Here is a 15,965-nt window from a genome sequence, read left to right on the forward strand (position 1 = left end):
AACTATATAGCCATATGTCAAAAATTAGAACAAGAATTATAGTCGTGCATAAAGTTAGTAGTACACACAAGCCACAAAGAAGTACCCTCACTAAAACGTTTCATTATAAAATACATTTAAATATGATAGTTTTCTTATTACTTAGTTCATGATAACTAAATCAAAATTTAAATAATATTGACTTTAATATAATATATATATATATATATATATATATATATATATATATATATAAATAACAATTTGAGCTTATCTTTATGTGGAAGCAAAGGCAGGACCAGAAACAATGAAGAAATAGATATTATTTTCTGGGAAGCAGTAGTAGGGACCCATCCAAACTCAAGTGATGATGGGTAGGGTCATTACTCTTGACCATATCTTGTCCTCTTCAAATCTTTATAGATTGCGGATTATACAATTTAGCACCCAAATAAAGTAAATAACAAATATATATATATATATATAATAAAATAAACCCAAGTGGGTTCCACTCTCCATCTTAATTAACACATAAAATTAAAAAACTTTTTTTTTTGTTTCAAGATAAGGACTGCCTCCCTGAGTTGGTGAGTAAATTTGAAGCTTCAATTTCCAGGTCACAACCTTATCTGTTTATCTCCTTCCATTATCCCATTTCTTAATTTTCATTGACATAAACGAACACAAGACACCAAATTCAGATTCTTGTCGGAGTTTAATTAGTCAACTTGGGAATTTAATCAGGAGACAAAAGAAGAAGATTTTTACATATTTTTTCTTTTTTCGTTTTTTACTGGAAATCTGAAAATATCATATTACAATTTTAAATTAAATCAAAGCCCAGCCGACAACAACCTTCCTTATGTACCCTTACTTACTTCTCGGCAGCCTAAAAATCCCGTCTTTTCATATCTACAATAAAAACAGAGTAATTCTTTTCTCCTAATTAAATTTAAATACAATTGTAAAATAAACGCTGAAAATTCCACAAACCCACCACCAAAATATGTATTCACAAACAAACCCCAAAAAGGCCACCGATTGATCAAGTTTCCTTCTTCTTCTTTTTTTCTTTTTGAACCCATTTCTCACATTAATAGCTCCGAAACCCATCCGACATCGGGTGTCAATGTCGAATCCATCTCCTTCACAGAGTTGTCTTTGCTGAGTTTCGCATACATTTGAGCTCTTAAGTCTCTCCCAGATTCCACTCTCTCCATTGCAGGTTCTTCCTCGTAATTCTTCCCCCATAATTCGTAATTTCCGGTGGTTGGAGTTGACGGTAAGTTGTACAAACCAGAGCCGGAGGGAGAGAGAGGGTTTTGTGATCCTAATTGAATCCTTCCCCAATGAGGACCGGTTGCTTTTAATTTCCCAAGTTGAAGATTGCGCATACACGAGACCAATCCATTCATTGAATTAAACGGACAATTCGGAGATAGGGGTGGTGAGTCAGAAGGCGGAGATACAGGCGGCGTTGATAGAATTGAAGTGGGTGAAGTCACAAATGACCCTTTACTAAAATATGAATCGAATGCATGTGCAACTCGTGATGACCCATCAACGGAATCAGCCGAAACAGGGGTTCTCGGACTCTGCTGCGGCAGAACCCGAAGCTGTTCCGGCGTGTGCGCGAAAAAACAGACACGACGGCGACAAGCTAACCCATCCTTACACGGCTGAGTCCGATACCGAGCTGGATGAAGCCAACACTCAAATATCCCATGAGCAAAATCACAAGAATCCCCTTTCTTACAATTTCCTTTTCGAAACTCCGGACAAGCCGTACCGGAGTAATGATACTTCCTCGGGTCACGCCGTCGAGCTTTCTCACCAGGATGCGCGTACGGACACTCTGTCCAATCGTGCGACCTCCCACGTGCACATCTCCGGATTTTGAACTCAAACATCCGAAAATGATCGCAGGAAAAACCGTCCACCGCCTCTCCCACCCCATCCAATTCATCAGAATCCGCCGCAGAGGGTAGGTACCGGTGAATGGAGGAAAAAGAGTCGATGAATGAATCGACCCCACCGGCAACGAAAACCGGCGAGGAAACTCCGGTTATATGATGGTCTTCAAGTGGGTCCCAAGGAGGAACTTGAATGGTGTGGTTGAATCTAGATTGTTCTCCGATCATCATCTTGGAGCCGAGTGGTGTGAATGAAGAATGAAAAAGATCGGCTGCGGATTTATAAATGATAAACCCAAGTAAAGGAAAGAGAAGAGTTAAGTTTTTAACCGTGGTTCGGTTAAAATATTAATCACACAAAACGTCAATAAAGTCCAATACTACCCCACCGTTTTAAAACAGTCCCACTGATTTAATTCTTAAAATGACAATTTGGTCCTTTTTCCTTTTAACAATTCGTATTTATTTTCTTAATTCAAAATTAATTTAATCTAAAAGCGAATATTAGATTGGTAATTAATTAAATTGTTAATAATGGGGTTATTTTGGAAGTTGTCTTAATTAAAGTAGTTGTAAAAGAGAAAGGGAGTAGGTAAATATAATTAATATTTACCCGATGGGAAGGAAGAGGTGTTGTTTTAGGTACTAATAACCTATTTGTCTACTTTTAGGTTTCATAAAAGCAAAATTTAATTGGCATTAATCAAATTTCTCCCATAGAAAAGTATATGAGTTTTGTTGGTTTGGAATTAAACAGGCAGGCCTAATTAATTAATTAATTAGTAATCAAATCACTACGCATGCACATCAACACAATGCCTTCCATTCCCAAAACAACTAAAGAAACTACTCACTTTTTAATCATTCATTATATTTTATTTTATATTTTTAATCATCGATTTGTGTTCTTGTTAACCTATCTTATTTTCATTTCTTTACGAGTAGTCTTTACCATCCATCCGGTCCTAACGAGATTTGAATGTCAAAAAAAAAAATTAATTATTTAATTATTGAGAATTTTTCAGTTTTTACAATTAAGCCAATTTTGATGGTTAAATTTCACTATTATATTCTTTTTTTAATTATGAATTTTAATCATTGTATTCTTTGGTTCATAGAAATTTTAAGTTAAAGTATCCATTTGATTATTACACAATGGAATACTGGGTCAATTTGATGGTTAGCTTTATTAAGGTATTAATTAATATGTTTGAATTGAAATTATTATGGAAAAACGTAGATTAAAGAATGAAAATTAAATTAGTTAAACAATTATTTAATTTGAGAAAAGTAGACAAAACGTAGGAATTGAGAGTATAAATAATTAGTCAAAGCTAAGAGGTAAAAAAGAATAAACAATTCTTGTTGAAAATGATAGAATAATTGAAACCTAAAAAGAAAAAGGTTGAAATTTGATGCCGGCGTTCTTTCAATATATAGAATATATATTACACAAAATATCTCTTAATGTACTCTCTCAAAAGTTTAATAATATGAAAACAAATTTTAATTAATCAAAATAAATAAAATGAATTTGAATAAAAAAAAAATGATCACGTAAGTTTTCGTTGTTCACGAGTAAAAAAGTGAGAAAACACACGTTTAATTAATTTTGTATCAGTTGTTAATATTTGCATTGATGACTTGAACAACAACTCAAGAGACACTTAAATAAGATAGATAGATAGAACATCAGATAAAAGATCATATAAAATAATAAACATCATAACTTAATGTCATAACACCAAGAGAGTTAATTCCCTTAATCAGCCGCCACAGGCAATAGAACTATCAAGGATCCCTCGATCTTTGTAGACCTCTTATTCAAGACAAAACAGATACTGATCTACCGATCAGTATTTGAGACATTAACTCGAACTCACCGCTTAATTTTTACTTGGACTAGTTCTCAAGTCGTCAACCCAAAAGTACAATCTAGACGAATTTTTAATAAAAACCAATACATAAAACTAAAAATAAAACAGGTAACATCAAAATCACCACTAGACCAAGAAACCATCCTAAAACCCAAATCCAAACAAAGAATAGATAAATGGGACCATACAATCTAACCAAGTGTTTTATGGAAGAAAGTGAAATGAAGATGTTAGATCATAAATTAAAAAATCAAAGTACATAAGAGAAATTAAAGAAATGTAATGAAAATTTGAAGAAAAGTTTAATTTCAGTAAATTTAGACGACGAGGGAGAAAGCTGTACGGTGAGGCCACGTGTGCTTGAAGAAGAGGTTGGAGCTTCATGTTTATCCACGTAGATGATGGGACCGAAGTAGAGAGTGAGGTGGCGTCGTAATAGTTCTCACTGACTCAGTGATGTGTACAGGTGGCACTAGCTTTTGGTTTGTCTCTGTTCCTCGAGATCTCCACGATCTAAGTCGCTACCAACTACCACGTCTTTTTCTTTTCTTTTGTTTTTCATTTTTCCATTGGGAAAATGTATATATATATATATATATTAATAGAAGATTTGGAAATGAAATGGATGGATGGAGATGAAGTTTTATCCGATAAGATATGATTTTATGATTGCGTGTGTGAGCTCACATAGGGGAGTAAAGTGTTAATGAAAATACACGTGTTTGACTTTTTTGGATATGAAACTATTAATTGTCAACGCAATGAATTAAAATAATTTATTTGGTGTAGTAAACTCGGATAGCGACAACTTGGGATTGGATGACTAATTTCTTTTGCAAAGACAAGACACCAGCCAAATTAAATCCAATTTTAATTGCAAAGCCACCCAGATTTTTACTTTTCTTATTCTCTCTACTTTCTTATTTATTTGTTTGTTTAATCACATTATTTTCAACTTCTATTCTTTTTATAACATGGAAGCAACTGTCCTCTACAGTTTCATCCATTTAATCCTTTCTTCCTTTTTGAATTCCACAATGTTTTCTCCTCTCTCCCTTATTCCTTTATTTTGTTTCTTTAGTTATAAATACGGTGTTGTTCGTCTGTCTCTTCTCAAATTATGATAATGTTTGAGTTAAAAGTCACAATTTCTCACTTAAAACTACTTACTGGCCTTATGTTTCTCTTAGGTTTTTTTAATAACTTTGATAGTTTTAGAATGAATGTGATCATGAGTTTGACTTGATTATTTTTACTTGATATCTTAAGGTTTCTCTCTTTTTCCCTTGTAAGATTTGTAGTTGCCGATGTTAATCCCTTGTCTTCATAGATCTGTTCGGTTTTAGGCTTTGCATGGGTAACCCAAAGCAATATATTCAAGATTTTCACCCACAACAATATATCATAATATTTACTTATATAGTTTTAAAACGTTCATTTTGATTTATATATTTTTCTTAACTCGTGTCAATTTGGTCCATATTATTCCAAAAAGTATGTTGTTTTGAGAGGTGAGCAACGGATGGTCGGAGTCGATTTTCAGATCAAACCACCTCAAACCGACCACAAGTGGACACATATGTTGAAAAACCGCCTTCAGCCACTGCTTCCAACAAAACCGACCTGTCCCACATTCGGTCTGTAGGTCCGTTTTGATTGGTTTTTTTCCCTCCTTTTTCTTATTCCTTTCTATCTTTCTTACTTTTTTTTTTACTTTTCCTACCTTTCTTTTTTCTTTTTTCTTTTCCTTTTTTTGTTTTTTGAAATGTAAAATATATAGATTCAATTTCTTTTTTTCTTTCACATTTGAATTTTCTTTTACAAATATTGTGGATTGTGGTTTATGGTTGGGGCAAAATTTTTATTTTAAAAATTAAGAATTTCATTGTTTTATTTTATTTCTCTTTTTTAAACCTAAACTTACAATTATATAATATTATATATATATATATATATATATATATATATATATATTATTTTTTCAAAAAAAAAATATACATGGGCCGGTTCAAACTAATTGACCGGCCAAGATATACATGGGCCGGTTCAAACCAATTGACCGGGCATATCAACCAAACCGATCGATGGATAACTCAGTTTTTGAGTTTATAGAACTGAAACCCGACCGCCGATTGTACTATTTCGACTTTCCGACCTCGGTTCGTTAAGTTCGATTGTTCGTTTCGGTTTTTCGACCCATCATGCTCACCCTAGTTGTTCCTATTATACTTTCAATTTTAGTGTATTTTGACTTTATTGAGTTTTGGATAAATGATAATTTTGGTCCCTTAAAAATGAAGTTATCAAAATATTTATTGGAAGTGAAAGTATATATATATAGAGATAAAAATAAATTAAAACTTGGTTAAATGTTTTTAAGATTGCAAATTTAATTCATATAGTTAAATTGTTATTTTAAAACAAAAACTTTCCTTTGTTGAGTTTAGGTAAATTCACCATAAATGTAACAATTAATTAACCTAAAAGTACAATTGAACAAGTCATGTTTGAATTTTCTCGTCATTGTTTATCGTTGAATTCAATGTAAAGAATATAATAACAAAAATTAAAATGAACTATAAAAATTAAATATGAGCAAACGAATTAATGGAAACAACCTTTTAACTTAATTATGTATAAAATTAAAAAATAATTAGGAATTTATTAAGTTTGTTGATTAGATAAGAGTAAAATTAACAATTATTTTGTTAATTACTTTACTTTTAATTCTTCTTTCATGCAATTATTTTGATTGGATTATAGGGAGACACTTTATTTATCATTAGTTCATCAGGACCAAAGTGTTCATAATGCTGTCTCTAAGCTTTATAAACATTTGAATGAGTTTTAATTTGCAATCAATTTTACCCCACGGTTAAATCCCACATATTTTACCAAATTAAATCATTAAAACTTAAAACCAATCTTATTCAATCTTTGATGGATAATTTCTGTTGAGATGTTGAAAAACTTAATATTAGTAAAATCAAGTTAAGAGGACATATTCGAAGATATATAACCAACTACTTATCTTATATTTTTAATTAATTTTGAAATAAACCTTTCCATATAGATTAATAATTAAGTTTATTATAAAAATTTTAAATAATTATAAATATAATAAAATTTATTCATGATAGATTTTGTCATCGTTAAACTCCTATTAACAATATGGTCCATCGTTGATAAATTTATATTAACAAATATTATTTCACTTTGAAAACTATATCACTTTGCAACTTTTGAAATATGTTTTAAACTTTTTTTTTACCAAAATAATTTTAAGAAAAGTAAATGTTATTATGCTTTTATTTTTCAAGTCACCTAATTAATCAAAAGGTTACTGCAACTTTGGATATCATTTTCAGATCCAACTTTCGATCATTTTCACTATACACCACATTAATAAATCAATAGCTTTAAACTGTTTTCAATAGTAATTCAATCACAAACGTTTTACTCATTTCATCAACTTTTTCTTTTTTGTTTTTTTTTTCATATCTTAATATCTTCAACAATCTTATTGTTTAAATTTGGATATTTTAAAGTAACAGCAATTTAGTTCTGAAAAGAATATTTATTAAATGCATGGTTCACATGCTATTAAATTCAATCACATGTTTGTTAAAGTTTAATTGAATTTCTTACCTATATGTAAATCTAGTAATCAATTAAAAAGGATTCAAACATATTTGCAAACTAAAATGTAAAATATAATTTATGATCCTTAATTCTGATGAAAAGTGTCATTATATGGATTAAGTTTCTGTAATTTTCAAAAAAAGCAAAAATGAAGACAATCTTAGATAACAACCTAATGTTGTATTTCTTCTTTGTTAAAATTAAGCCTAAACCCTAAACAAGTAATTTATATGAAGAATAGATTGATAAAATTTCATTTTTTAATAGCATACTTAATTACCTATAATTTAATTCTAATCACATTTTTTTTGTTTATATAATTAGAACTGATGTAAAATTATTTAAAATATGTTATGTTATTCCGGTGATTTTAAAAAACGATAAGATTGATTTATCACTTCACAACATTTGAGTAATTTTATTATTATTAAGCAAAGGTTTACAAATATATATATATATATATTTGTACATGGAAGATATGTTTACTTTAACTGATCACATACTTGAGGTTTGGGGAATATATTTTAATCAACAAATCCACAAGATGACTTAAAGAAACGTTATCTTCTTCAATAATATAATAACAAAAGAATTGCAAGTTGTAATTTTATATAAGTATGAGAAGTCGCCCTAAAGTGATATTTTTATATTAAAGTTGCAAACAAGAATAAACACGCCCCTTGGACGAGGAAGATTGTCCAGAATCTTTTACTTTTTTAGTACCAAAAATATTGCTTTTATTATTATTATTATTATTATTATTATTGTTACTATTATTATTTTAATGAATATATATATATATATATATTATATATATATATAACATTTATTTTTATAATAGAAACATAGATGAATATTATATAAATAAAGAACATAGTTTTGGAAGGGGGTACGGTCTTCGAGGGGTCCGTGTTTTACGTTCCTTGTGCTCCCTGCTTTTCGCTAAATTTCAATTGTCAATGAATTATGATACTCATTAACAAATAATTACAATTTTTTTCCTTCAATTTCTAAAAAGAAAATTATATCTAAATAGTTTGACCTCTTTAAGTCTTAGATTTGATGTCAAACTGTATTCTAGCAAATATATAAGAATCCAAATATATGAGTTTTGTTAGAATGTTCAAGTGGTTGGAAATTCAAGCCCCTAATAAGCATTTGGTTAAACACAATTATTAGATATGATGTTCACGAGAAGACCTTGGTTAATATTTGGTTAACATTTTGTGTATTTATTTACTACCAAAAATATAATGAGTTTAGTTTGTCGATCTTTTTTCGTATCATTGTGTTATACTCTTTTGTCATTACGCCGATTCGGATCGAGGTTGGATCCTGTGGTCTTTCCATTTTATACTCTTTAAGCCCCAACCGTTCAGACGTATTGGGTTTGGGCCTGGAATTGAACTTATTCATCTCAATTTGTTTACGGGCTTAGGCCTGCAAATGAGAGCTACTTCAGCAATAGGGCCTGGCCCATGCATTTTCAGTTTTCTTCAACATCTTCATATCAGTACTTTATTAACCCAACCCTGATCGGAGAATCCTTTTGGGTTAGGAACCCGAATCGGAGCATACCCACCCAACCCTACACAAGACGATAACGGTCAACGGCGAAAGCATGGAACATGAAATGTTGCTCTCTCCTTATCTCCCACGTCCAGGGTATAAATCTTGTTTATTTGTCTCTCTTGATTTATGATGAATTACCAAATGAACTGATTCAGCTCCATAATTTATTTAGTCGTTTCTGTCTTCTTGCCTTAATTCCTTTTAGGCATTTCTTTAGTTTTTCAAAGAGTACTTCAGGTCTTAAAGAAGCCAATTGTGTGCAGATTTTTTTTATTTTTTTTCTTACAGAAATATTGGTATAATCGCATTGCTTATGATGCCCTGCAAAACTTTCATGGTAAAAGTTGATGAGATTTTGAAGAATAAGAAATAGAGAATTACTGGGGATTTAAGGTAATTAGTTTAGGTTGTTTTAGATTCGTAAATAGAATAATATAAATCGTTCGTTTGTTTTGATTTAGTTCATTAGTAGAGTTGTTAATTAGTCAATCAGTTGCTTGAAAATTTTCGTCTGGGTGTCACAGATGGATTGTGTGCATCAATTTTGTTATATTTACCGTAACTCTCCACTTAAATTTTCTGGTTGATTGCTGATCTAGCATTTTTTTTTAATGAAAACAACAACTTTCATTGAGAAAGAACAAAAGAATATAAGGGTATACAAAAAAAGAACCAGCCCCACAAAGTGGTTGATTGTTGATCTAGCATTGTATTAGAGCCTTTGTTCAAACTCTTGTGGAAATAGTTTTAGAATGAATGATTGCATTTGAGATCGTTTGTGTCAAATAGACTTGAGATGCTTGGTACTTCTGATGGGGAAAAGCTAATTATTCATGTCCATGGCACAAGAAAAGATTACCACCAGGCCACTATCATCTAGGATAGGACATAAGAGGAAATGCTAAGAGTAAAAGGTGTAGTTTCCGTGTGCAAGAAGAGTACGAAGAACTATAGAGTAGTGCTTTTCAAAATTTTATTTTATATTTAGCAATGCCATAGCCAGATTTCTTTTGTTTCTTTTTCTAAAGGAGAATGTTGCATTCTCTTTTTGTTGGCGTTAAGAAATCGAAGCAGAAATTTGGTGGCATCAAAGTGATAAATCTTTGTCTCATACTTATAAGGCATTGACCTGTTTTTTCAGGTCCTTCCTTTGGTCAATTGCGTTGTCTTTCTTTAGAGTTATTAAGAAATAAAGGCAGAAATTTAGGGGCATCAAATATTTTGTTCTGGTACTTCGTCTTCTGATCTTTACTCCTGACGTGTATGAACAAATGGGAAGTGTCTTTCATGTGTAAACAGAACTTAGAATATAAGCAGCCAAAGTTGATCAAGACCTGCAAATTATTACATGATCCTCAAATCTGCAGTTTCCCTGAGTATACATCAGTTTCTATTGATTTTCTTCTTCTCCTTCTTCTTCTTCTGAATTATTTATTTTTATTTCTGTCTAATAACAATGTACCTTGCTTTTTCAATTTAAATGTGAAGTGCTTACTTGAATTTCTTTTTCTATGCCAATTCTCTCAATTACAGGATTGTGTGATTAAGACTTCGCATCATTAGTTTGTGTGTATATTATATATATGCAGGTGTGTATAAGACACGTGAACTTATGAGGAAGAAGCATATGTGAACTTATGAGGCTGGTCAGTAACGATCCAGGGGAATATGAGTCAACAATTCCACTATGATGGTTGGTTTAAGGGGATCGACCATCACACAACAATTGGTAGATTGATTATACAGGGCCTCCAAGTGAGAGTCTTACTCAGTTTCAGGTCTGGGCAAGTAGCATGTTGCTTTGATACCAATTTTTAATATGACTTTATATTCATTAGTTCTGTGCCTTAAACTATACCTAATAAAGGCCTCACTATAATCTAAACAAGTAAACTCTAAACCTTGTTTTACGCTGTCTATATATATGATATGAAGTTATTGTTCCTTCTTCCTAAATAATGTTAGATGAAAAATTGGACTTGATTTGCTACTTTCCAACTTTTTTGACGCAAATTAGCCAATTAAGAAAAGCAATAAAAGTCGAACTAAGGTTCGCATTACGTCGTCGAATCATTTGTGGTACATATTGTCATTGAATCAGCAACATAAAAGATCTTGGCTTTCCTTAGAATTTACTCGTAAATGTGATTACAGTTTGTATAAATGAGGAGGGCATGTACATGCTGCTTCACGAGCCGATCTTCCAACATCAAACCTCAAAACACCGACTGTGACAAGCCTTCACAGGTGCCACTTAACCTTCCTCAAGAAACTCTATTTCTCTTTAACTAATATTATTCCTTTCGATTGGTTTTGCATTTGGATTCGGCTAGAGCTCTATTGTGACCATGATGAGCACCCAGGAAAATAATGCTAGTGGAGTTCCAGAGGTACTGATTTGTTTCACCATTTTTACAATTGTTCTTTTTCCAGGCTGAGATCCCCTTTATCATCTAATATGCCATAGCGATCTTCCTGATCAAAGGGGTTCCTGTAGCTGAACTCTGATTTTGACTAAAGTTTATTTATATAGATGGTTTCCTTTCTCTTCATAACTTATATTTTTATGGCAGGGTGTGGAAGAAGCTCTGACCAAATTAAGTCCTCCACGTGCTGCCAATATCTTACTGAACCATGACTTCTCAATGGGGCTGCAACATTGGCACCCCAATTGCTGTAATGGTTACGTAAATTTGGCCGAGTCACATAACCTGGATGAAGCATCCATCAATACATGTGCTAAGTATGCTGTTGTTACTGATCGAAATGAAGGTTGGCACGGACTGGAACAGGAAATCACCAACAAAATTTTCCCAGGTACTACTTATTCAGTTTCAGCAAGTGTTGGGGTATCAGGATCCCTTCAAGGATCTGTTGATGTCCTGGCAACTTTAAAGCTAGTTTACAAAGATTCTACTACAAACTATTTGTGCATTGGGAGGTAACTAACTTTATTGTCCTATATCCATTATTTTTCCTTGAGAAGAAAACAATTGAATTTGGAAGACTAATAGAAAAAAGTGCATGCAGAACTTCTGTGTTGAAAGAGAAGTGGGAGAAGCTGGAGGGGACATTCTCCTTGTCAACCATGCCAGACCGTGTTGTATTCTATCTGGAAGGGCCTTCTCCGGGTATTGATTTGCTCATACAGTCCGTTGAGATTACATGTACTTGTCCAAATGAATTGGAGGTAATTATATTTCTTTTTGCAACCTCTCATCCTTCTCTGATTTAGTAAGAGAAATTATATTCAGAAACCCCTTGTCTGCCTACCCTTCCAGTCCACATCCAAAACTTCGATAGAATCTTGTCGATAGTTCTTATATGTATTGTTGTCATCCATAATAATTTCCTGCTTTTCTTTCAGGAAAAAATTAAGCTTGTGGTTGATTTTAACTTAACTCTCTTTTCATGACTATGATAAGACTGGAATTGCCAACGCTGGTGGCGAGAACATTAGTCTGAACCCAAAATTTGATGATTACCTCAAAAATTGGTCTGGAAGAGGATGCAAGATTGCTCTACATGATTCAATGGGAAATGGAAAAGTTCTCCCACAGTCTGGTAAGTTTTTTGCCTCCGCAACAGAGCGGCTACAAAGCTGGAATGGGATTCAGCAGGAGATCACGGGAAGGGTGCAGCGAAAGGTTGCTTATGATGTTGCTGCTGTTGTTCGTGTATTTGGAAATAATATCACCTCTACTGATGTACGGGCTACTTTATGGGTGCAAACACCAAATTCTCGCGACCAATATATCGGAATTGCCAAGTCAGTGTCTCTTTTTATCTTCCACCCGCATACAAAAGAAACTTGTACCATTTATGAAGAATCTAAAAAACAATTGATTTGATTAAGTGTGCAGGCAACAGATAAGGATTGGGTACAATTACAGGGGAAGTTTCTTTTAAATGCTTCCCCATCAAAGGTTGTCATCTACATTGAAGGTCCACCTTCAGGAGTTGATATTCTCATTGATAGTTTTGTTGTCAAGCAGGCACAGAAGATTTCTTCTTCACCCCCACCACCTGCTGAGGTTTTTTGAACGAGCAATTGAAAATCGATTTTATGAGTTTCCATGCTTGAGTTATTGTGTGAGTTTCAGAATGACTTATTGTTCATGGTTTATTTATGCAGAATCTATCCTATGGATTTAACATAATTGAGAACAACAATCTAAGTAATGGCACTAATGGATGGTTTCCGCTTGGAAGTTGTACACTTGGTGTTGGAACTGGGTCCCCGCATATTGTTCCTCCCATGGCTAGAGACCCCCTTGGCCCTTCTCAGCCTCTAACTGGCCGCTACATTCTTGCAACTAATCGCACGGAAACTTGGATGGGTCCTGCTCAAATGATAACAGATAAGGTGAAACTCTTTCACACATATCAAGTGTCTGCCTGGGTAAAGATTGGCTCTAGGGCAACTGGTGCACAAATTGTCAATGTTGCACTCGGAGTGGATAACCAATGGGTCAATGGAGGGCAAGTTGAAATCAGTGATGATAGATGGCATGAAATTGGGGGTTCCTTTAGGATTGAGAAGCAAGCAGAAAAGATAACAGTTTATGTACAAGGTCCTGCTCCAAGTGTTGACTTGATGGTTGCTGGACTTCAAGTATTTCCTGTTGATCGCCGTGCAAGGTTAAGATATTTGAGGACACAGACAGATAAGGTAAAATTTAGATTCGCACACACAGAGTCCACATAGAAAAAGAAATTATAAAACATTAACTACCGGAAGAATGAAAACTAGCGTCTCGGTTCAGTACTTTTAGCATGAAGTGTTTTACAGTTCTTAAATGGTTATCTAGTTTGACGTGGAGAAGTAGTTTTTAACATTCATTGATTAGTTTAGGTCTTGTGTTTTGCATCACGCGCTTAACTTTTCTGGTTCCAACAACTTGGTATTGCTAATTTCGATTTTGTCATTTTAATTGGACAAGTGCAGATTCGCAAGCGTGATATCACCCTCAAGTTCTTAGGGTCTAGCTCCAGTGGCATCTTTGTAAAAGTTAAACAAATGCAGAACAGTTTCCCTTTTGGGACTTGTATTAGTAGGACAAACATTGACAACGAAGATTTTGTTGACTTTTTCGTGAAGAATTTCAATTGGGCTGTGTTTGGAAATGAGCTCAAGTGGTATTGGACAGAGCCGCAACAAGGAAACTTTAACTATAGGGACGCTGATGAGTTATTGGATTTTTGCAAGAGCCACAACATAGAGACTCGCGGTCACTGCATCTTTTGGGAAGTGCAAGATAGTGTGCAACATTGGGTTCAGTCCTTAAACAAGCATGATATGATGGCTGCTGTTCACAATCGCCTTACAGGCCTATTGACACGCTACAAGGGAAAGTTCAGGCACTATGATGTCAACAATGAGATGTTGCATGGATCATTCTATCAAGATCATCTTGGCAAAGATATTCGGGCAGACATGTTTAAGAACGCCAACAAACTCGATCCATCAGCTCTCCTATTTGTGAATGACTATCACATTGAGGATGGATGTGATGCAAGATCTTCTCCTGAGAAGTACGTCGAGCAAATTCTTCAACTACAAGAGCAAGGGGCTCCCGTGGGTGGAGTTGGTATCCAGGGGCATATTGATTGTCCAGTGGGACCAATTGTTTGTTCTGCTTTGGACAAAATTGGAATTCTAGGCCTTCCAATCTGGTTCACAGAACTCGACGTGTCGTCCATCAACGAACACGTAAGGGCCGACGATTTAGAAGTGATGCTTCGAGAGGCTTATGCTCATCCTGCAGTAGAGGGTATAATGTTATGGGGATTTTGGGAGATGTTTATGTGCCGGGACAATTCTCATTTAGTGAATGCAGAAGGCGAGATCAACGAAGCTGGGAAACGATACTTGGCTCTAAAGCAAGAATGGCTTGCACATGCAAGTGGACAAATCGATGAGAAAAGTGAATTCAGATTCAGAGGGTTTCAAGGAACATACGAGGTACAGATTGTTAATGGCTCCAAGACGACGTCAAAGACATTTATAGTGGAAAAGGGAGATACACCTGTGGAGATATCTATTGATCTGTGAAAGTAAAACCAAACCCACTGCTAACGCATGAAGCAGCACTGAGCATCCATTTCAAAAGATGTGGGGTTGTACAATTAAAACACCTCCCCATCCTGTTTCCTGCCATATACCAATCTGTAATATTCCCAATTCAAAACAATAAATACAGGCGTGTTGTTTGTTGGTTTTGTGAATGTGGTGATGTTGCGTTGAACGCAACCATCCTTAATAACCTGTATTAAGTTGTGTGCCCAATGAAGGAAAAAAGTATTGGGCTGGAGTAGGGTATAGGCCCAAATGGGTGGGTCCACATAAATAAATGTTGATGGATTGGACGAAAAGAGATGATAAATGTGTAATATTCGATTGTTTTGGGTTAAAAGAAAGGGAGAGATCAAGTAAAAATGGTAGCAGTTTCCCCGGGGAATGGAGGAGGAGGAGGAGGAGGAGAGATTGGAATTAGTATAAGGGAGGGCCCCATAGAGCATCAAATCAAAGTGATAGGCTCCCACCATCTACTGAAAAAAAAAACTTTCTCCCTCTCTAATCTCTATTATATTTTTTGTGTAAAGTAAGAAGGAGAGGATGGGAATGGGAGCCAGAGAGAGTCCCATCCTTGTCCCTAAATACCTGGTTCACTTAGGCCCCACCTCCCACATGGGTTTACACTGAGGACCCCATCTCAATGTCCACATCTCTTCCTCCACTTTCAAATTTATATCTTATTATTGCATATATATATTTTAAGTCTTATACTAAAGATAATTGACATGTTCTTTCTTTTAGAAAGAAACGAAGTCGTATAGAAAAAGAAAGGATGAAAAGGTTTGATATGATGGGGATGAATTGTGGGTCCTACTTCATAGGGAAAGGTTGAAGAACAAAAATTTGTTGGGGTCTCGGTCTGTTTGAGAGAGTTTTGAAAAGAAAAGTGGAGAAGTTGGCAGT

The 15,965-nt window shown here is 34.0% G+C and overlaps 2 protein-coding genes across 5 annotated transcripts; one reads left to right on the plus strand and one right to left on the minus strand.

The window, feature by feature from the left end:
* Positions 1–740: 740 nt before the first annotated feature.
* Positions 741–2,325, minus strand: LOC103493640 (zinc finger CCCH domain-containing protein 20-like). The gene has a single exon (XM_008454473.3). It carries the CDS (start codon positions 2,121–2,123, stop codon positions 1,068–1,070), a length of 1,056 nt encoding a protein of 351 aa, XP_008452695.1. The 5' UTR covers positions 2,124–2,325; the 3' UTR covers positions 741–1,067.
* Positions 2,326–8,927: 6,602 nt separating this feature from the next.
* LOC103493638 (endo-1,4-beta-xylanase 1-like) lies at positions 8,928–15,255 on the plus strand. Of its 4 annotated transcripts, none has more exons than XM_008454469.3 (10): positions 8,928–9,076; positions 10,573–10,761; positions 11,138–11,230; positions 11,317–11,373; positions 11,557–11,924; positions 12,014–12,173; positions 12,409–12,752; positions 12,840–13,017; positions 13,119–13,655; positions 13,932–15,255. In XM_008454469.3, exons 3-10 carry the CDS (start codon positions 11,147–11,149, stop codon positions 15,036–15,038), a joined length of 2,835 nt encoding a protein of 944 aa, XP_008452691.2. In that variant the 5' UTR covers positions 8,928–9,076; positions 10,573–10,761; positions 11,138–11,146; the 3' UTR covers positions 15,039–15,255. The 4 variants fall into 4 exon arrangements, with proteins under 4 accessions (XP_008452691.2, XP_050943816.1, XP_008452693.2 ...); XM_051087859.1 differs by having other exon boundaries at positions 8,956–9,076; positions 10,517–10,761; XM_008454471.3 differs by lacking the exon at positions 8,928–9,076 and adding an exon at positions 9,203–9,376.
* The last annotated feature ends 710 nt before the right edge of the window (positions 15,256–15,965 follow it).

Source organism: Cucumis melo, chromosome 7 (genome assembly GCF_025177605.1).
Source record: "Cucumis melo cultivar AY chromosome 7, USDA_Cmelo_AY_1.0, whole genome shotgun sequence".
NCBI classification, from domain to species: Eukaryota; Viridiplantae; Streptophyta; class Magnoliopsida; order Cucurbitales; family Cucurbitaceae; genus Cucumis; species Cucumis melo.